Source organism: Balaenoptera physalus (genome assembly GCF_965194825.1).
Source record: "Balaenoptera physalus genome assembly, chromosome: X".
In the NCBI taxonomy this organism is placed as follows: domain Eukaryota; kingdom Metazoa; phylum Chordata; class Mammalia; order Artiodactyla; family Balaenopteridae; genus Balaenoptera; species Balaenoptera physalus.
The window spans coordinates 60,888,770-60,912,258 of record NC_138903.1 but is presented as its reverse complement, the minus strand read 5'-3'; the positions used below and the strand labels follow the sequence as shown (position 1 = coordinate 60,912,258).

The 23,489-nt window shown below is 38.5% G+C and overlaps 1 protein-coding gene across 1 annotated transcript in view; it reads left to right on the top strand.

Moving 5' to 3' along the window:
• The window catches only part of TEX11 (testis expressed 11), a 373,633-nt gene extending 354,908 nt beyond the window's left edge, over positions 1–18,725 (top strand). The window contains exons 29-30 of the mRNA XM_082445679.1: positions 17,647–17,811; positions 18,483–18,725. Of these exons, the coding sequence (XP_082301805.1) occupies positions 17,647–17,811; positions 18,483–18,545 (228 nt within the window). The 3' untranslated portion in view covers positions 18,546–18,725. The remainder of the gene's footprint in view (positions 1–17,646; positions 17,812–18,482) is intronic.
• Positions 18,726–23,489: the final 4,764 nt, after the last annotated feature.

Sequence of the window (23,489 nt, the reverse complement as noted above, 5' to 3'; positions counted from 1 at the left end):
GTTTTTGAGGTTCACCCATGCTATAGCATGTATCACTATTTCATTCCTTTTTATTGCTGAATAAATAGAATATTTTTATAGTCTGTTGAATTAGTATGTCACATTTTGTTTATGCACTCACTAATTGATAAACATTTTATTTGTTTCCACTTTTTGGCTATTACAAATAATGCTGCTATGAACAGTTGTGTCTAAGTCTTTGTTTTCAAAGGTTTGTTTTCAATTTTCTTGAGTACATGAATTAATGGGTCATATGGTAACACTCTATATTTAACTTTTTGAGGAACTGCGATCTGTTTTCCAAAGTTGCTGCACCTTTTACATTCCTACCAGCAGTGTATGAGGGTTCCAACTTCTCCACATCCTTATTAACACTCGTTATTGTCCATCTTTTTTATTATAGCCATCCTAGTGGGTATGTAATGGTAGCTCATTGTGGTTTTGATTTGAATTTCCTTGATAGCTAACACTGTTGATCATTTTTTCATGTGCTTATTGACAATTTGTTTATCTTTTTTGGAAAGATATCTATTCAATTATTTTCCCATTTTTAAAGTTGGATTCTCAGTAAATTATGTGTTCTTTATGTATTCTAGATACAAATCCTTTATCAAATATACTATTTGTAAATATTTTCTCCCAGTCTCTGGCTTGTCTTTTCATTTTCTTAATGGCAGCATTTAAAAAGCAAATATTCTGAATTTTGATGAAGACCAATATATTATTTTTTCTTTTATGGATCATGTTTTTAGTCACGATAAGAAGTCTTTGCCTATTCCAAATTTACAAAGTTTTTCTTCTATGTTTTCTTGTAGCTTTTATACTTTTATTTCTTACATATAGGTCTGTGATTCATTTTGAGTTAATTTTTGTTTATGGTGTATGAGGTAAGGGTCTAAATGGTTTCTCACTTGTTTGTTTTTGCATATGGATATTCCTCCTCTGCTGTTTGACTTCAGTTTTCTCATTTGTAAAATGGAAATAATACCCTTTCTGACTCCCACACTGAGGTTTTAAGGATCAATTAAAATAATAATATGTGTTGTGAACTTTAACAACTCATACACAGGTAAGGTAGTATTGTTATTATAAGGGAGCTATAAAATATTAAGAAGGTCAAATGGCTTGCTTAAAGTCACACAAAAGTCATTATCTGAGTCCATGTTAATATCCAAGGCTCCTGACTTGCCCAACTGCTTCTTCATATACAAATGTCTGCAAATCACAACAGATGGTGGAACAATATAGCAGGGTGACAACCTGGTACAAACTAGCATCATCTTACAGAAACCCAGAATTCTGGAGCTATGTAATTATGGCCTGTGTAAATTTAAGTTTAAAAAAAAAAACTTTAGCATTGAACATTTTGGAGATATGTACATCTTTTTTTTCCCCTCATCTTAATTTTCTTTGGGGAAGAAGAGAAAATTAAATTTCTAAGCCATGAGCCTCATCTGGACCTTCAGATGTGTTTGCCATAGTAACAAATACAAACTAAAATTAAATTGTACTATAAATTCAAATTGATCAATTTCCATAGTCGCTATATAAGGCCAAAACTGCTCTGAGCATTTTGTTTTTGCCACTTTTATTCTATCGAATGTATTACTGTTCCATCTCTCCGAATCTTGGGTTGCCTATTAGAGAGGTTAATATTTTTTTACTTTTTTGACCAGCCTCCCATCCATTATTGCTAATTCCCTGAAACATGATGGGATAGTTAGCTTTTCTATACAGAGATTAATTTAATAGCCCTCTTGGTTCTTTACATAGTATATGTTGCTTTTTACTGTTTGATTGAATGTGCTATGCATCCCTTTTGTTTTAAATACTTGGAAAAATATTTGCCCTTTTTTGACTTTTCTGATGACCAGTCACTCATTCATTATTTATTAAGCAGATAACCTTTATCAAGTGCCTCCATACGGTGGCAAAATAGCTATTGCACAAATATAAAACCTCAAGCCCACACTATCATACTTTACATTTTACAAAGCATTCTTACATCCATTATTTCATTTGACAGCCTGCCCCCCAGTAATTCTATGAAGTAGGCAATGCTGGTATTATCCTTGATATACAAATGAGGAAATTTTTAAGATTCAAAAAAGTCAAGTTACCAATTTGCCTAAGTTCATATGGCTAACGAATGAAAATCAGAACTAGAACCGTCTGACCTCAGTCCCAGGGCTCTTTCCACCAGAACACACGTCTTATTTACCTGCTCTTGCTAGAAATTTCAGTTCAAGGGAGAGGCTCAAGTGGGTATCTAGTACACTTTTTGCCTAGCCCTATATCCCAAAGATTTTCTCCTCTTTTTTTAAGTTTTATAGTTTTATATTTTACATTTAAGTTCATAATACATTTTAAGTTAATTTTTGTATGAGGTGTGAGATTTAGGTTGAGGTTCATTTTTGCTATGATATCTAGTTGCTCTAGCACCATTTGTTGACAAGGCTGTCTTTCCTCCGTTAAATTGCTTTTGTACTTTTTGACAGAAAATCAGTTGGGCATATTTGTGTGAGTCTCTTACTGGGTTCTCTATTTTCTCTATGTGTCAATCCCTCTGCCAGTACCTGATTACTATAGCTACACAATGTCTTAAAAGCAAGTAGAGTGATTGTACCCACTTTATTGTTATTAGCTGTCTAGTTCCTTTGCCTTTCTATATTCATTTTAGAATAATCTTGTCTAAATCTACAAAAATTCCTCCTGGGATTTTGATAGGAATTGCATTAAACTGTATTTGTTTCCTAGAACTGTGATAACAAATTAGCACAAACTGGGTGACATATAACAAGAGAAATTTATTCTCTCACAGTTCTGGAGGCTAGAAGTCTGAAATCAAGGTGTCAGTAGGCCATACTCTTTCTGAAGGCTCTATGGGAAGGATCCTTCTTTGCCTCTTCCTGTCTTTTTGTGGTTGTTGGCAAACCTTGGCATTCCTTGGCTTATAGATTCATAACTCCAGTCTGTGTCACCACATGGCATTCTCCCTCTGTCTTTCTCTTTTTCTTATAAGTACACAGCCATTATTGGATTAAGGGTCCACTCTACTTCAGTATGATCTCATCTTAACTTAGTTACATCTGCAGTGACCCTATTTCCAAATACGGTCACATGATGAAGTACCAGGAAGGACATGAATTTTGGGGGAGGACTCCATCGAACCTAGTACACTGTATATCAAGAATTGACATCTTTAATTATATCTCAATTTAAAAAAAAATTGACATCTTTATTATATCAAATCTTCCAGTCCATGAACAGGGTATGTCTCTTCATTTATTTAGATTTTTTATTTCTTTCATCAGCATTATGTAGTTTTCAGCATACAAATCCTGTACATGTATTGTTAGATTTATATGTAAGTGCTGTGGGTTTTTTTTTTTGAGTGATTGTAAGTGGTGTCCTGTGTTAATTTCTAGTATGAAGAAATGCAGTTGATATTTCTGTGTTTATTTTGTATCCCACAACCTTGCTGAACTCACTCATTTCAGGAATTTTCTTTGAAGATTCCTTAGGATTTCCTATGTAAACTACCATGTCATCTGCAAATAGGGACAGTTTTATTTCTTCCTTTCCAATCTATATGCCTTCTCTTTCCTTTTCTTGCCTTACTGCGCAGACTAGAACTTTCAAGCACCATGTTAGTTAAGAGTAATGAGAGTGGATATTCTTGCCTTGTTCACTCTCTTAGGGGGAAAACATTCAGTCTTTCACCATTAAGTATAATGTTAGCCATAGGATTTTTGTAGAAGCTCTTTATCAAGTTGAGGAAGTTCCCACTATTCCTTTTTTCTGAGAGTTTCATGAATGAGTATTGAATTTTGTCACATGCTTTTCCTGCATCAATTGATATGATCATGTGATTTTTCTTCTTTAACCTGTTAATATGGGGGATTACATTGATTGATTTCAAATACTGAACCAGCCTTGCATCGTTAAAATAAATCCCACATGGTCATAGTGTATAATTCTTTTTTTTTTCTTAACATTTTTATTGGAGTATAATTGCTTTACAATGGTGTGTTAGTTGCTGCTTTATAACAAAGTGAATCAGTTATACATATACATATGTTCCCATATCTCTTCTCTCTTCTCTCTTGCGTCTCCCTCCCTCCCATAATTCTTTTTATATATTGCTGAACTCTGTTTGCTAGCATATTGTTAAAGATTTTTTATCTATATTCATGTGGGATATTGGTCAGTAGTTTTTTTTCTGTACAGTCTTTGGTTTTGGTATCAGGGTAATACTAGATTCATAAAATGAATTGCAGCATGTTTCCTCATATTTTTGGAAAAGATTGTATAGAATTTATGTCAGTTCTTTTCTAAATGTTTGGTAGAATTCTGCAGTGTAACTGGGCCTGGAGATTTTTTTCAAGAGTTTAAAACTACATATTCTATTTCCTTAATAGTTATAGACTGTTCACATTATCTATTTTATATTGGGTGATTTGTGGTAATTTGTGTTTTTCAGTGAAGTGACCCGTTTCATCTAAGTTGTCAAAATTTTTTTATATATAAATTAGTATGACCAAGGCTGACAACATCAGCATTTTATTTTATTTTTTAAAATTTATTTTATTTATTTATTTTTGTCTGCATTGGGTCTTTATTGCTTCATGCGGGCTTTCTCTAGTTGCAGCAAGTAGGGGCTACTCTTCGTTGCAGTGCACGGGCTTCTTACTGTGGTGACTTCTCTTGTTGCAGAGCGTGGGCTCTAGGCACATGGGCTTCAGTAGTTGTGGCATGCAGGCTCTATAGAAGGCAGGCTCAGTAGTTGCGGTGCACAGGCTTAGTTGCTCCATGGCATGTGGCATCTTCCTGGACCAGAGCTTGAACCCGTGCCCCCTGCATTGGCAAGTGGATTCTTAACCACTGCACCACCAGGGAAGTCCCCTAAGTTGTCAAATTTATGTGTATAGAGTTATTTGTATTATTATTCCCTTATTATTCTTTTGATGTGTGCAGGGTCTGTAGTGATATCTACTGTTTTATTCCTGATATTGATAATCTACATCTTCCCTTTTTTTCTCTCTGTCATTCTTGCCAAGAGTTAGTAAATTGTATCCACCTTTTCAAAGAACCATCTCCTCCATTGATTTTCTCTATTGCCTTTGTGTTTTCAGTGTTGTTGATTTCTGCCCTTTATTATTTACTTCTTTCTGCTTGCTTTGCATTTAGTTTGCTCTTCTTTTCTAGGTTCTTGAGATGGGAACTTAAATTATTGAGACCTTTCCTCTTTTCTAATGTATGCATTTAGTGCTGTAAATTTCCCTCACTGAGCTGCTTTAGCTGTAGCCCACAAATTTTGCTATATTGTATTTTCATTTTCATTTACTTCAATGTATTTTTTTTATTTCCTTTGAGACTTCCTCTTTGACCCATAGATTACTTCGAAGTGTATTGTTTAGTTTCTAAGTGTTTAGAGATTTTCCTATTATCTTTCTGTTATTGAATTCTAGTTTTATTCCATTGTGGTCAGAGAACACAACTTGTATAATTTCAGTTATTTAAACTTTTTGAGATTTATTTTATGGCCCAGGATATGATCTTAGTAAATGTTCCATGGGCACTTGAAAAGAATGTGTATTCTGCTGTTGTTGGGAGGAGTAGTCTATAAATGTTGATTAGATCTCACTGGTTCATGGTGTTGCCAAGTTCTTGTATACTTTTCCTTATTTTCTGGCTAATTGTTCTATTATTTGTTGAGCAGGCATATTGAAATCTTCAACTATAACTGTGGAGTTATCTAGCCCTTCTCACTCCTATTGGTTTTTGCTTCATATTTTGTAACTCTGTTATTGGATGCATACACATTTATGATTGCTATGTCTTCTTTGTGGATTTCACCTTTTATCATTGTATAATGTTCCTCTATGTCTCAAGTAATTTTCTTTGCTCTGAAATCTACAATAACTAATATAATATTGCCACTCTTGCTATCCTTTGATTACTGTTTATATAATATACCTATTTCCATCCTTTTACTTTCAACCTGCCTATAATGTTATATTTGAAGGAACTTTCTTGTAGCCAGCATATAGACAACACATTTTTAATCCACTTTGCCAATCTCTCTTTTTTAATGTTCTCTCTTTTTTAATTATATTAAAAGTTTCAGGTGTACAACATTATAATTCAACATTGGTATACAGTACAAAGTGATCACCCCAAAAAGTCTAGTTACCATCTGTCACCACATAATTGGCTCCCTTTACCACTTTTGCCCAATCCCCAGCATTCTTCCCCTCTGGTAAACACCAATCTAGTCTCTGTATCTATGAGTTTGTTTTCAATTTGTTTTGTTTTTCATTTGTTTTGTTTTTGTTTTTTAGATTCTACATATGAGTGAAATCATAGCCTATTTATCTTTTTTCTTCAGACTCATTTAGCATAATGCCCTCAATCCATGTTGTCACAAATGGCAAGATTTATTCATTTTTATGACTGAGTAGCATTCCATTGTGTGTGTGTGTGTGTGTACACACAGACACACATACACATATATGCCACATCTTTATCCATTTATCCATCCATGGACACTTAGATTTCCCCATATCTCAGCTATTATAAATAATGCTGCAGTGAACATAGGGGTGCATATATCTTTTTGAATTAGTGTTTCATATTCTTTGGATAAATACCCAAAAGTGGAATAGTTGGATAATATGGTAGTCCTAGTCTAAATTTTTAAAAGAATCTCCATAATGTTTTCCATAGTGGCTGTACCAATTTACATTCCAAACAGCAGTGCACGAGGGTCTTCCTTTCTCCACGTGCTCTTCAACACTTATTTGTCTTTTTGAAAATAACCATTCTAACAGGTGTGAGGTGGTACCTCATTGTGATTTTGATTTTCATTTCTCTAATAATTAATGATGTTGAGCATCACTTCATGTATGTGCCTCTTGGACATCTCTATGTATTCTTGGGAAAAATGTCTACTCAGGTCCTCTGCCCATCTTTTTTTTTTTAATACATTTATTTATTTATTTATTTATTTATGGCTGCATTGGGTCTTCGTTGCTGTGGGCTTTTGTCTAGTTGCAGTGAGCGGGGGCTACTCTTCATTGCAGTGCATGGGCTTCTCATTGTGGTGGCTTCTCTTGTTGCGGAGCACGGGCTCTAGGCGCACAGGCTTCAGTAGTTGTGGCTCACAGGCTCTAGAGCGCAGGCTCAGTAGTTGTGGCACACAGGCTTAGTTGCTCCGCAGCATGTGGGATCTTCCCAGACCAGGGCTTGAACCTGTGTCCCCTGCATTGGCAGGCGGATTCTTAACCACTGTGCCACCAGGGAAGTCCCTGTTTTCTTATTATTAATTACTGCCTTTTTTTCAGCGTAGAGAATCCCTTTAACATTTCCTGTAAGGCCTTCTTAGTGGTATGAACTCCTAAAGGAGTTAAAGATTTTGCTTATCTGGAAGACTCTTAATCACTCCTTCAATTCTGAGTGATAACCTTGCTGGGTAGAGAATTCATGGTTGGAAGTTTTTTCCTTTCAGCACTTTGAATATGTCATGCCACTCTCTTCTAACCTGTAAGTTTTCTGCTGAAATATCTGCTGATAGTCTTATGTGGTTTCCCTTGTATGTAATAAGTTGTTTTTCTCTTGCTGCTTTTAAGGTTCTCTCTTTATCCTTAACTTTTACCATTTTAAGTATAATATATCTTGGTGTGTTTTTCTTTGGGTTCATCTTATTTGGAACTCTCTGGGTTTCCTGGACCTGGATGTCTGTTTCCTTCCCCAGATGGAGGGTGTTTTCAGCCATTATTTCTTCAAATAATTTTTCCAGCCCTTCTTCTCTCTCTTCTCCTTCTGGGACCCCTTTGATGTTCATATTAATACTCTTGATGTTGTCCAAGAGGTCCCTTAAAATATCTTCACTTTTTTAAAATTCTTTTTTCATTTTGCTGCTCTGAGTGATTTCTATTGCTTTATCTTCCAGCTCACTAATTTGTTCTTCTACTTCATCCAGTCTGCTGTTAAACCCCTCAAGTGTATTTTTTAGCTCAGTTATTACTTCTGTTTGGTTCTTTCTTATATTTTCTCTTCCAGTATCCTCCCAAGTTTGATGAGCATCTTTGTGACCATTACTTTGAACACTTTATAAGGCAGGTTGTTTATGTCCATTTCATTAAGGTCTTTTTTCTGGGGATTTGTTCTTAGGTTTGGAACATACTCTTCTGTCTCTTCATTTTGTCTGACTCTGTGTTTGTCTATATATATTAGGCGAAACAGCTACCTCCCCTGGTCTTGAAGGAGGGTTCTAGTGTAGCAGATGATCCATGGGGCCTGGAAACACATTCTCCCCTGGACATCAGAGCCAGACACTCAAGAGGTGTCCCTTGTGGGGCCATAGCTGCTAATGGGGAGAGTGAGGCAAGGTGTGTGTGCTCACCCCCTTGGTTGTAGCATAGCTGTTTCATGGAAGGTTGGGGATGAGGCACATGCCTGGCCTGGTTTCAGAACAATTGCATGGCATGGGGGTGGACTCAGGGTGCTCTCGTGGCCCAGTTGTGGTGAGATTGCTGCACAGGTGGACAGTACACAGGGTACCTGCCGGGTCTGATTGCATCACAACTGCTGCACTTAGGCAGGTGGGGGGGTAGTGCTCTCACCTAGCCCAGGTGTGATGAAGCTGTTGTGTGAAGTGGGTGGGTGCTCAGGGTGCTCACCCAGTCAGGCTGTTTTGCAGGCTGTGCAGAGCATGCCCAATGGTGTAATCAGGCTAGAGGGAGGGCACCAAAAATGACACCTGCCAGCTCTGTCACCAGCAAGTTAGGATATGACTGCAAAATGTTGTCAGCCACGAAAAGACAACCCTCAGAATGGGAGAAAATATTTGCAAACGAATCAACGGACAAAGGATTAGTCTCCAAAATATATAAACAGCTCATGCAGCTTGATACTAAAAAAACAAACAACCCAATCCAAAAATGGGCAGAAGACCTAAATAGACATTTCTCCAAGGAAGACATACAGATGCCCAAGAAGCACATGAAAAGCTGCTCAGCATCACTAATTATTAGAGAAATGCAAATCAAAACTACAGTGAGGTTTCACCTCACACCAGTTAGAATGGGCATCATCAGAAAATCTACAAACAACAAATGCTGGAGAGGGTGTGGAGAAAAGGGAAACCTCTTGCACTGTTGGTGGGAATGTAAACTGATACAGCCACTATGGAGAACAGTATGGAGGTTCCTTAAAAATCTAAAAATAGAATTACCATATGATCCAGCAATCCCACTACTGGGCATATACCCAGAGAAAACCACAATTCAAAAAGACACATGCACCCCAATGTTCATTGCAGCACTATTTACAATAGCCAGGTCATGGAAGCAACCTAAATGCCCATCGACAGACGAATGGATAAAGAAGTTGTGGTACATATATACAATGGAATATTACTCAGCCATAAAAAGGAACGAAATTGGGTCATTTGTTGAGACGTGGATGGATCTAGAGACTGTCATACAGAGTGAAGTAAGTCAGAAAGAGGAAAACAAATATCGTATGTTAACGCATATATGTGGAACCTAGAAAAATGGTACAGATGAGCCAGTTTTCAGGGCAGAAGTTGAGACACAGATGTAGAGAACAAACGTATGGACACCAAAGGGGGAAAGCCGTGAGGGTGTGGGGGTGGTGGTGTGATGAATTGGGCGATTGGGATTGACATGTATATACTGATGTGTATAAAATTGATGACTAATTAAGAACCTGCTGTATATAAAAAAAAAGAAAAAAAATAACATTCTTTTCTCCCAGTTAACGTTTTCTCTTTTCTGTTGATTTTCATGGCATGGGATAGCAGGCCTATCCTATATTTACAACACTGCTTTTCCAATTTTGTCTGAAGAGCCATGTCTTGGAAACAATAGATGTGAACTTTTTTCTATTAATATAAAAGTCATTGTCTTTCAATAGGGTAATATATTCTACTTATAGCTATTTTAGTGTGTTTTTCTTTTCAGTCTCTTCACATTTTTCTTTATTAAAATGTCATCTTTCTTGTATATTCATTCCTCCATATTCATGCATTAAATCATTCAAAATATTTATTAAGCAAAAAAAAAGAAAAGATGCTCAACATCACTGAATATTGGAAAAAATGCAAATCAAAACTACAACAAGGTATCAACGCACACCAGTCAGAATGGCCATCATTAAAAAGTCTACAAATAATAAATGCAGGAGAGGGTATGGAGAACATGGAAACCTCCTACACTGTTGGTGGGAATGTACATTGGTGCAGCCACTGTGGAAAACAGTATGGGGGTTCCTTAAAAAACTAAAAGTTACCATATCATCCAGCAGTCCTACTCCCAGGCATATATCTGGAGAAAATTCTAATTTGAAAAGATACATGCACCCCAGTATTCATAGCAGCACTATTTACAATAGCCAAGAAAGGGAAGCAACCCAAATGTTCAACAACAGATGAATGGATAAAGAAGATATGGTGTGTTTGTGTGGGTGTGTGTAATATATATTTGCATACCTATACACACACAATGGAATATTACTCAGCTATAAGAAAAAATGAAATAATGCCATTTGCAGCAACATGGATGGACCTAGAGATTATCATATTAAGTGAAGTAAGTCAGATAGAGAAAGACAAATGTTATGTTATCACTTACATGTAGAATCTAAAAAAATGATACAAATGAACTTATTTACAAAACAGAGATAAACTCACAGACCTAGAAAACAAACTTATGATTACCAAAGTGGATAGCGGAGGATGGGGGGAGATAAATTAGGAGCTTGGGATTAACAAATACACACTACTAGGTATGAAATAGATAAACAACAAGGACCTACTGTATAGCACAGGGAACTATACAGTAAGTCCCCTACATACGAACCTCCAAGTTGCAAACTTCCAAAGATGCAAACGTGCATTTGCATGTCCAGTCATGTAAGGCGTGAGTGAAATTGTAGCTTGCCCTCCGTCTCCTACTGCTGATGATCCTTCAGCTCTGCCATCTCCCACCTCCTCTCCCTCCTCCAGTCAGTAACTCTTCTTGCCTGTTCACTCGATGCCAACCCCTGTATGCCAGCTGTTGTACTGTACTACTGTACTTTGCAAGGTACTGTACTGTAAGATTAAAAATGTTCTCTTTATTTTGTGTGTTTGTTTTTTATGTATTATTTGTGTGAAAAGTATTATAAACCTATAATAGTACAGTACTATATAGCTGATTGTGTTAGTTGGGTACCTAGGTTAACTTTGTTGGACTTATGAACAAATTGGACTTAGGAATGTGCTCTTGGAATGGAACTCATTCGTATGTAGGGGACTTACTGTATTCAATATCTTGTAATAACTTATAATGTAAAAGAATCTGAATCACTTTGCTGTACATCTGAAACTAACACAACATTGTAAATTAACTATACTTCAATTTTTAAAAATGGTTAAAAAAAAAAAGGAACCCCAATGAGAGTAACTGTTGACTTCTCACCAGAAACAGTGGGGACCAGAAAGCAGTGGCATATTCAGAACGATAGGAAAAAAATAACAGCTAACCAGGAATCCTATAATCAGAAAAATTATCTCACAAAAATGAAGATATTAACAGATAAAGAAAAACTGAGAATTTCTTGCTAGCTGATCTGCCTGCAAGAAATACTAAAGGAAGTTCTTTAGGTTGATAGCAAGTGACTGCAGATAATAATTCAAATCCAAACTAACAAACAAACAAAAAGCATTGGTAATTAGGTAATTATACAACAGTATAAATGCATATTTTCCTTTCTTCTCTTGTACTATTTAAAAAGCAAATGTATAAAACATATAATTGTTTGTTGGGCTTTTATCATATAAAATGTAATATAAAAATAACAGCACAAAGAAGGAAGGTGGGAGCCAGTTTGGGAATAAGGAATGACACTAGAGAATAACTCTAAGCCATGGGAAGAAAGGAAAAGAACCCGAAATGGTAAATAAGAAAGTTAATATAACAAATTATAAATATATACTTTCAATCTTTACTTCTCTTAGCTTCTTTGAAACACATCAAATTATATGAAGTAATTAAAACTATTATTGTTGCATTGTCTATTTCAAAACTTACCACAAAGCTATAGTAATCAAGACAGTGTGGTACTGACATAAGGATAGACATAGAGATCAGTGAAATAGAATTAAGAGTCCAGAAACAAACCCTCACCTTTATGGTCAGTTGATTTTTGACCAGATTGTGAAGACTATTCAATGTGAAAAAGTAGTCTTTCTAACAATGGTTCTGGGACAAGTGTGTAACCACATGGAAAAGAATGAAGTTTGGACCCCTATCTCAAAATGGATCAAAGACCTAAATGAAAGAGCTAAAATTATAAAACTATAATTATATATAAGCTAAAATAATAAAACTTTTAGAAGTATAGGCTTAAATCTTTGTAACCCTGGGTTAGACAGTGTTTTCTTAGATATGACACCAAGAGCACAAGCAATAAAATAAAAAATCAATTAATTAGATATCAGCAAAATTAAAACTTTTCTGTGAAGGACCATCAAAGAAGTGAAAAGACAACCCACAGAGTGGCAGTAAATGTTGGAAATCATATATTTGTTACAGAACTTGTACTTAGAATCTATAAAGAGCTCTTACAACTCGATAATATAAAGACAACTAATTTTTTTTAATGGGCAAAGATCTGAGTAGATAGTTCTCCAAAGAAGATATTCAAATGACCAGTAAGCATATGGAAAGATTCTTGACATCATTAGTCATCAGAGATAGGCAAATCAAAACACAGTGATCTACCACTTGACACCCACTAAGATGACTATAGTCAAAAAGACAGATAATAACAAGTACTGACAAGGATGTGGAGAAATTGGTGCCCTCATACACTGTGTTACTGTACAGTGGTACAGCTGCTTTGGAAAACAGTCTGGCTAAGTTCCTTAGAAAGTTAAACATGAAGTTACCATATGACCCAGCAATTTCACTTCTAGGTATATACCCATAAGAAATGAAAACAAATGCCAAACAAAGACTTGTACACAAATGTTTATAGCAGCCAAAAGTGGGAGCAACCCAAATGTCTATCAGCTGATGAATGGATAAACAAAATGTGGTATTTCCATACAATGGAATATTAATTGGCCATAACAAAGAATGAAGTATTGACACATGCTACAACATGGATGGACCTTGAAAACATTATGCTAAGTGAAAGATGCCAGTCATAAAGGACTACATACTGTGTGACTCTGGACATTTATCTGAAATGTCCAGAATAGGCCAATCTATAAAAGACAGAGATGGGGGTTATTGGGGGAGATGGGGAGTGACTGCTAATGGGCATGGGGGTTTCCTTTGGGGATGAAAATATTCTACAGTTGACTGTGGTGATGGTGGCAGAACTCTGTGAATTACTAAAACCCATTGAATTGTACACTTTTAAGTAGGTAAATTGTATGGTATGTGAATTATATCTCAGTAAAGCTGATGTACACAATATTCACTTCAGGAACCCTGAAGAGAGCCTAAAAAGACAGCATTTGTGTTCCAAAACACGTACAGTTTTGTTAGAGATATATATGACTGCCATGTTTATTAAGATGTTGAAGACAGAGAAAACTGGCTTCAGATATGAGCCCCAGAAAATCATAAGCGCAAACATCTCTGCTTGCTGGCGTTGATTTGTATGTTACCACAGGCAAGCCCGTGTTGCACTGGGGTGAGTAGCTGCACGGTTGCATTTCTTCATTGAAGATGAATGATTCTCCTGAGCAGTGCTGGACATGAGAGTAGCTAACGCAAATGAAAATAAAACTCCTCCAGTTCCCTAACTCATTGAATGGCACCATCATTCCTCCGGTTGCCCAAGCCAAACATCTCGGAGTCATCCTCAATTCCTCCCTCACTCGCATTTCTAATCTATCACTAAGTCCGGTCAGTTCTGCCTCCTAAATATCGTATATTCATTTACTTTTTCCCATCTTCCACCATCACCAACCTAGTTCAGGTTATATCATCTCTTACCTCAGCTACTGCAGGAACCTTTTAGCTGGTCTTCTTGCATCTCTTGCTTTCTTCATTTCTCCATCCAGCAACCAGAGTGATCTTTTAAATTTTCGAATATATGTGACCTTGCTTAATCTTCTTCAGTAGTTTCTCATTGCTCTTAAAAACCAAAATCCTAAACGTGGCCTACAAGGTCCTGCGTACCTGTCTGTCCTCATCTTGAGCCACTCTTTCCGTCACTGTCTTTACTGCTAGCCACACAGTACTCCACTAATTACCACCTGCTAGACAAATTTGATGGCCTCTTTCTCTACCCTGGCCTTCATTATTGACCACTGCCTCCTTATTGAAATTGTCTTTTCTTTTGTCCTTTATTTTCTCATCACTCTGCTGTGTTATCTTTTCCCTCTGGCCACCCAACTATGAACATTTCCAATATTCTCTCCTCTTGCCTTCTCCATATTCCATATTCTATACTCTGTCCCTTAAGTGGATTGACATTTTTCAACTATTACCTGAGTTCCAGTCCATACCTGCAACAGCCCACACGATATCACCAAAGTTACCTCAATCTCAACATGATTAAAATAGAAGTTGATCCTTTATCCCCAGAAACATTTCCTTCCAGTTTCTTCTTTCAGTGGTATCAGCATTCTCTCAGCCACTCAAACTGTGTACTTCAGAGCCATTTTTAATTGACCTATCTTCCATTCCCCATATCAAATCAGTTACCAAGTTCTACTGATTCTTCCTTTAGAGTGTTTCTTACATCTTTCCATTTCCATTGTCACTATTCTATTTCTGACCCTCATCCACTTCATTCTTCGTCTCTTACAAGTCCATTTAAACAGTTCTCGCTGTATGTGTTTTCTCACACTCACGTCTGTTCTAAACACCACTGGCATTTCAATCTTATTAAAACTCCAGTTTCATCATATAACTTTCCTTCTCAAAAAGTTGCAGTGACTTCTCATTGCCAGCAGAATAAATCCCAAAATCTGTGGCCTGTTATGCAAAACCCTTAACACTCCAGCCCGATGTTCCACAAATTACATTCCACAAGATGTTAGTAAATGATCTACATACTCTGGATTAAACAAAGTTACATGGTTTCTTCACTGTAAAAGTTCCTAAAACTTTTAATGAACTAATGTGCATTAAAACTCTCCAAGAGGTTGTATATAGAATGCAGCATTTCCAAAATGTATTTGACTAAAGAACCCTATTTTTACACACCATCTGTTAACATTTTTCATGACACTAATGTTCTAAGGAAAAGCATCTAGGAAGTGCTTAGGTAGCCCCATCCTACATTTCCAGTCCTGTTTCCCATTAATTTCCCTACATCAATTGTCTGCTTGGGCCAAATGACTATTAGTCCCCCTGAGATGTGCTTAGTCTCAAGCACAATCTGAGTCTTTATTGATTCTGTTCTGCCCACATGGAATGCCCTTCTCTTTCTCTGTATATATTTTTTAAGTTGAGATACAATTCATATATCAATTCATATATAAAAATCACAATTTTAAGGTATACAATTCAGTGGTTTTTAGTATATTCACAAAATTCTGCAACTATCACCAGTATCCAAATCCAGAACATTTTCATCACCCCAAAAAGAAACCCCATAACCATTAGCAGTCACTCCCCATTCCCCTCTCCCCCAGACCCTGGCAACTACCAATCTGCTGTCTCTCTGGAATTGCCTGTTCTGGACATTTCATATAACCTCTCTATAGCTAGATATCCTGCTCATCTACTCTAAGATCATGTTTATTTGTTCAGTCATTTGTTAAGTCATTCAGTTAAAATCACAACACGGTCATGTGTCAGGCTGTGAATACGCAAAGGTAGATGACATTCTGCCTTTAAGGAACCCCCAGCCTAGTGAAGGAGACAGACAATAGGTGCCGTGAACAAAGTGCCATAGGAACAAAGTGGTACAGATAATAAATTGTGGAGAGTCAGGCAAAGCCTGACTGAGGAGGTAGCATTTTAATAACTGGATATTAATTCATTTGTTCATTCATTCATAAATTCATTCATTCAGCAAATATCTATTGGGCCCTTATTATGTGCCAGGCACAGTGTTGGACTCTGAGGATACAAAGATGAAGAAGAAAAATTCCCTGTACTCAAGGAGCTCAGCCTGGAGGAGATATATATATACAGTTTCAAAACAATGTGATATAAGTTGTATTAGAGGAATGTAAAGCTTGCTGTGGGAACAGAGAGAAAGGAATAACTAACTCCATTTGTTAATTTGAAGGAAAGGTAGAAGTTTACCAAGTGGATAAAGATTGAGTGGGGGGGGGTGGCATTTCAAGCAGAGAGACTAGACCTCTGACTGTGCCAGCCCAATGCTCATTTGTTTGACTGAGCTGGAGCGCCTAATGCCTGTGTCACTCTGACTAGCCCTTAATCACATTCCTGGTGTGGTCCTCTCTATACATGGATGCCTTGTCTCCCCAGAGGCATTATGTGTCATTTAGGGTAAGAGCTTTGTCTTGTCACTCTTAGCACCCTCATTTGCATAGTGTTTTATGCATAGTAATTTTTTATAGATCCACATGGGTGAAAGGACAGCTGAGACAATGTCATTGACACTCTCAAGAACCTGCTGCCCAGGTCTTCTGTCACATGTCCCCCTTCCAGGGCCTGAGACCTCTTGTGTAGATGAAGGACTTTAACATGGAATGAGCACACAAGTGCTCCCTCTGTGGTCCATCTCCTATACAAGAACGGCAAAAGTAGCTCCTTAGACTAATCCTTTTTGCTATTGCAAAATCTTGTGATCAGCCACGTTAAAAGGCAAAGGGACCATCTTAGAAATGTGCCCTGTGTTCATAGCTAGGTAGGTACTGTCAACACTAAAGATCATTTTTAAATTGCAATCAGTTGAGTTGAAGTACAATAAAACAGATTACACTCCATAATCAGTTTTTGCCTTCAAAGTGGAAACTGAGGTTTCCCGGAGGAGGAATTCTGCCTCAGGATTCTAACAGAAATTCTTCCTGAGTTTCCAGCCTGCTGGCCTGCCCTACAAATTTCAGACTCAATATCACAACATCAAGTCTTACCTGATTTTATAGCCTGCTGGCCTACCCTACAGATTTCAAACTTGCCAGCCCCTACATTGTGTGAGCCAGTTCCTTAAAATAAATCTCTCTATACATATGCAAAAAATAAAGATTAATATAATTTCTATTCCAAACACAGACTGATTCAGGTCAAGGAAATTAAGAGATTCAATAAAACTGCTGCTTCACAACCTTCTCTGAAAATTAGAGATAGGTACTGGGGAGATAATTGACTGAGGACAGCAACAAGGGAAGCCCCAAACAGGATACAGGTTTTTCTCCTGCTTCAGAAAGACAGAACTCAGTCCAAGAGGGCTGCATTGCTTTTTGAGTGTATATGTCACTTCATGAGGTCTTGCTGTGGAGCATCCTACAGCTGACAGACTTTCAAGGTGGTCTCCTCCTACTCTCCAGGAGCACAGGATTGCTCGTGGGGGCCGCGGGCTCCTTCCTCCGTGTCAGCAGAGCACCCATTGTTTAATAATACTGGGACGCAGCCCTGATAGAGTCAGGGCTACAGTGATTGTGACAGTAATAACTGTAAACCCACTGTTCTTGGATTTCAGGAAGGCTACCCAGAAATGGAGATTCTCTGGCTGATGGTCAAGTCCTGGAATCTTGGAGTATTTATGTACAGCAGAAACAACTATATGTCTAGTGAAAAATGGTGTGGCCTGGCACTGCGTTTCGTTGACCACCTTGGCTCCCTTAAGAGCAACTGTGAAACTCAGGTGAGGAGGGAGAGGGCTACGGGTGGATGGCATGACTCAGGGACAGAGAGGTTCTACATAGCTCTCGTTAAGGACACAACCCTACCTTCCTTGGCTAGGAAAGGATCGTGACCATTGTTCCTCTCAGTGGTTCCACAGAAGTGCAAGAGTTATGGGACTATAAACAGTAATTTTTTATAGTGAAAACCAGGAAGAATGGTGAACAAGGCAAACTTAGGAATAGCAAATGGAATCTAATTAAGAAGAATGCCAAGAGTGAGCTCTGGAAAGATGCATCCCTGTCAATGCCAGTGCACGCAGGGAAGGACCAGCCTCTGTGCAAACAGCGACTGTTTTAAAAGACATTTTCTGCAGGAACTATTTTGAGTAGCAGACTTCTGGGCCCTTAGCTAACCAGGAGAGGCTTGATAGAGAAAAAGTTTTTGTATCAAATAAGAGCAAAGGATCTTTTACGTTTTAAGTACTTCCTCCCTTCTTCTGCCTATCTCTAGTGAACAGACCTAGTGTCATGGGATCCCTTTTCCCCAGGTGAGTACTGTATGTTCTTCCCAGAGTGGTGCCTCAGGTCTCAGAAGATAAAGGTTGGACTCTCATGCCATCACCATGGGTCTGGGAAGATTTCCCACATTTCCTTTCCTCTCAAGAAATCTATTTGCTGTTCTCTTTCCCAGATGAATGTTCTGTACAGTGAGCTTGTGGAAGCATTAGATAAAAAAAAAGGGCCCACTTGTTAATGAAGAGTGAGAACTGCTGGAACGGAGCAAGCTGACAGTGACTTGAAGATGTGTGCTCCTGAGATGTTGAATATTTAAATTCTTACCAAAGTTACTCTTGAGTTTTTGTTTCTGTTTTCTCCTGCCCTGTTTTCATGTTGTTAAATGACATTTTCTAAAATAAAAGCATTTTGACTTTTACTGCTGTGACCAGCTAATTTCTGGGGGACAAATGATTTTCTCCAAAGTGCTAAGGAGCTAAGGAACATTTTATATATATATATATAGAAATAGCCCATGTGAGAGCAAGATAGTTCATGCCCCATGTGAACAAAAGGGGATGTTCATCCCAGTCCCACACAGGTTGCATTTTATTCGAGAAGTGCTCAAATTCGCAATACCTGAAGATAACAGAGAACCATAGACTCTTCATCAGAAGGCCCTTAGTGGTCTTTGGGCCCAGCATTGATCAGATTTCATGAAATCTGTGACATCCTTGAGACTTGGTTGTGCAGTCTGTATCAGAACATAGCCTGTGACGAACTCCCGAGACAACGCAATCTGCCTTTTTTTTGCTAATTGGTAAAATACCCTTCCTCATACTGAACAGAAATTTGTCTCCCTGTAACAAGTTTGTTTCCTCTGTCCCCCATCCTCCTGACTTTTTTGTCTTCCGGTTAAACATCCTCAGACCCCCTCAGCTGTTCCTCATATGATGTAGTCACCTCACCTTTCCCAGAGCCAAGGCCCATGTTCCAGTGAGGTCTGACCCACACAGAGTTCAGCAGCCTCATTCTGGCTAGACTTGCATTAGTGTACCGTAAGATTACACTGGCTTTTTTTCCCCAGTTGATTTGTATTAACATTTTTTAACTTTTGATTTTGAAATAGTTTCATACTTACAGAAAAGGTGCAAATTGCCACATAACCTTTACCCAGATTCCCCATTTGTTAACATTTTACCACATTGCCTTATCATTCTCTCTTTGTGTATTTCTTTCTGAACCATTTGAGATTAATTTACAGACTTCTTGCTCCATTACCCCTTAATGCCGCATTGTGTATTTCCTAAAAGCAAGGATACTATTCTCCTAAGTCAGGGGCCCCCAACCCCCGGGCCGTGCACCACAACCGGTCCGCGGCCTGTTAGGAGCCGGGCTGCACAACAGGAGGTGAGCAGTGGGAGAGTGAGCGAAGCTTCATCTGCCGCTCCCCATCGCTCGCATTCCCCGCCCCCGGCCCCCCACCGCTGTCCGTGGAAAAATTGTCTTCCACGAAACCGGTCCCTGGTGCCAAAAAGGTTGAGGACCGCTGTCCTAAATGACCACAGTACAACCATCAAAATTAGAAAATTAATAATGATACAAGTCTACCATCTAATCCACAGGCTCCATTCCAATTTCATTGATTGTCCTAATAGAGTCCTTCATAAGTTCAGGATCATAAGTTGCATTTGGATGTCATGTCTCTTTCATCTCCTGCAAACGGAAACAGTTTCTCAGTCTTTCCTGATCTTTCATGACCTTGACATTTTTTAAGAGTACCGGCCAGTTACTTTGTAACATGAACCTCAACTTCTGTGTGTCTGGTGTTTCCTAATGATTAATTTATGCAGTTTTGGTAGGCACACCACAGAAGAGATGTGTTCTTCTCAGTGCATCATACCAACAAGACAGACAATGTCAGTTTGTCCCACTGATGGTTAAAGTTAAGACGGTGTCTACCGTATTAGTAATTCATAAGTAATTAGGAAGTGTTTTGTGGAAGACACTTTGAGACCAAATATCCTGTTCCTCATTGAACTCCCACTCACTAGTTTTAGCATCCATTGATGACTCTTGCTGGAATCCCTTTTTACTGTGATGGTTGCTAAATATTGATTTTTAAATTTCCATCATTCCGTCTTCATTTATTAGTTGGCGTTTGTTAGGGAGAGCATTTTCTTCTCCCCTACTTATTTATTTATATTTTAAAAATATGTTTTAGTACAGGCTAATGGATTCCTATCTTATTCAATGAGTTATAATCCACTATTTTGCTGCTCAAAGGTGGCTCCTATGTCCTTTTGACATGTCCCCATCATTCTTTGAACAATTCCTTACTTTGTGACATAGTAAGATGTTCCAGGCTCATCTTGTACTTTCCCTGCTCCTGCACTGGAATCAGTTATTTCTCCAAGGAGCCCTCATTTTTTTTTAAAGAATTTTATATTAATCTTTTATTTATTTTATTTATTTATTTTTATATTTATTTTTGGCTGTGTTGGGTCTTCGTTTCTGTGCGAGGGCTTTCTCCAGTTGCGGCAAGCGGGGGCCACTCTTCATCGCGGTGCGCGGGCCTCTCACTATCGCGGCCTCTGTTGTTGCGGAGCACAGGCTCCAGACGTGCAGGTTCAGTAGCTGTGGCTCACGGGCCCAGTCGCTCCGCAGCATGTGGGATCTTCCCAGACCAGGGCTCAAACCCATGTCCCCTGCACTAGCAGGCAGACTCTCAACCACTGCGCCACCAGGGAAGCCCCCTCATTCCTTTTAATGGAGAATGGTAGTATCCAAGATCTGGGTGCAGGCTTCCCTGGTGGCGCAGTGGTTAAGAATCCGCCTGCCAATGCAGGGGACACGGGTTCGTGCCCCGGTCTGGGAAGATCCCACATGCTGCGGAGCGGCTAGGCCCTTGAGCCACAACTACTGAGCCTGCGCGTCTGGAGCCTGTGCTCCGCAACGGGAGAGGCCGCGATAGTGAGAGGCCCACGCACCGCGATGAAGAGTGGCCCCCGCTCTCCGCAACTGGAGAAAGCCCTCGCACAGAAACGAAGACCCAACACAGCCAAAAACAAATAAATAAATTTATTTTAAAAAAAAGAAAGACATGGAGTTAACTTTAAAAAAAAAAAAAAGATCTGGGTGCTAGGTGTACTCATTATTACTAGGGTGCCATTGTTTCTAGAGCCTCTCAGTGGACAGAGTTAGGAAATAAATGTGTGGATGTGTATATACTTATACGTGCATATATGTATACATAAAACCGAGTTCATACTGATACCTCCATTTTCAATCCAACACCAGAGGGTTCATTCTAGCCTTCCTCCCTTTCCATATTTGCAACTATCTCTTCCAACATTGAGAAACCTGGCTCCTATTAACCTCAAGTATTCACTTATTTGCTCAATCATCTCCCTGCTTGAGAATAATCTCCCAGTCGTGCCTCAGTCCTGACCCCACCATCCTGACCATGAGGGCCGCCGCTTCAGCCGAGAAGCGCTGGCAAACACTGGCCAAGTCATCAGCCGAGCTTCCAGCCCAGGGAGTGAGCAAGCTGAGTCCCTCTCTGAGCCCCCACCAAGGGGAAGGCCAAGGAACCACATTCCATTCAAGCAGGCATTTCATATTGTTGACTCATGGGACTTATTGTTTACTCTCCCCTGCTTTCACCTTGGTGTTTTTCCTATTTAGTTTTGAGAAGTCAGCTCAAGTGTCAGTTCCTCAGAGAAACCTTCCTCCACCAGGTCAGGTTCTCTTGTCGTGTGCTCTCTTACTGCTCTGTTTTATTCTTAATAGTTTATAAACATTTATTTCCTTGTGGACTAATTTGATTAACATCTGTCTCCCTCAATAGTCCTTAAGCTGCAGAAGGGCAGACAGTGTTTCCTCACCACTGTATATCCCAGTGTCTAGCACTTTCAACAAATATTGGTTAAAAGAATGAATGAAAACTTCGAAGTCTTCTTTTCATACATCCTGCTATTAACTGATGTCTCAGCTTTTACTTCCAGTCTGTTTAAGTGAATTTATCACTATTAAATTGCTCTCGCCAGTTGTTCTTTTTGGATACAGTGTCTATCTTTATTACAGTGTTATCCTGCTCAGACCCACATTATCTGCATATTTGATCAGCGTGCCATCTAATGTCTTTATCCAAATAGGTGATAAGATGTACTGAATAGGGGAGAGCTGAGACAAAGCTTGGTGACAGACCTTGCAGTCCTACCCATAAGTTCATTTATTCATGCAACAAACAAACACTTTCTGAGCACTTTCTACTATGTACTGGGCACAGTTATAGGTACTGGGGATAAAGTCATGAGCAAACTAGAGGGCGAAGTCTCTCCTTTGAGGAGCTTACATCCGAGTGGGTGTGTCAGATAATAAATTAGTATATAAATAAGCTTTGTTCTTTTAACTAGCAGACTTTGGGATGATCATTCACCCATTCCATAACTGTACTATCTACATTTTCCCAACTTTTTCACAAGGAAAAAGTCACACATGAGTGATTTTGTCAATGCCTTGCTAGGATCCTGATACACTGTGTCTACAATGTTCCCCTGCTTTACCCACTTATATATACTCACCTCATTTCAGAAAAGAAAATGAGCTTAGTCTGTCTTGCGCTATTTTTAGGTAAAGGGTTTTATAAATCCTTTGTGATCACTAGTTCCCTTCCAGGTCTCATGCAAACCATCCTTTCCCATAACATATAGAAATTTGCCTGGGATTAAGAGGAAATCTACCTGTCTAAAGCTTGTGAAACCTATCATCCTCCCTTCAAAAAGGAGCATATGTCCTTCTCTCTAGGCTTCCAGCATCTTTCTTATTCCCCATGGTTACAAACACCAGTGCAGTGATCTCATCAACAGGTTTTCTCAACATTGTGAAATACAATTTGTCTGGGCCAGGAGACTCAAAATCATTTAAAGCACCCTGATGCTTTCTTACAATTTTCGTATTTACTGTGATCCTCAGGTCCCTCTTACCAATGTCTGCTTGACCCTTTCCAGTCTAATGGACAGAGTTTGTATGGCGGAGAAGACCAGAGCAAAGGAGGAATTAAAGAGGTCCTCTTTATCTTTGTTGTCTGGCAACATTACACCATTTCATTTTTCATTTTATACCCTGTGGTACTATTGGAATAATTCGTTTTACATGTGCTATATTACGTTTATAATTTTAAAAACTAATTCTTTTTTAA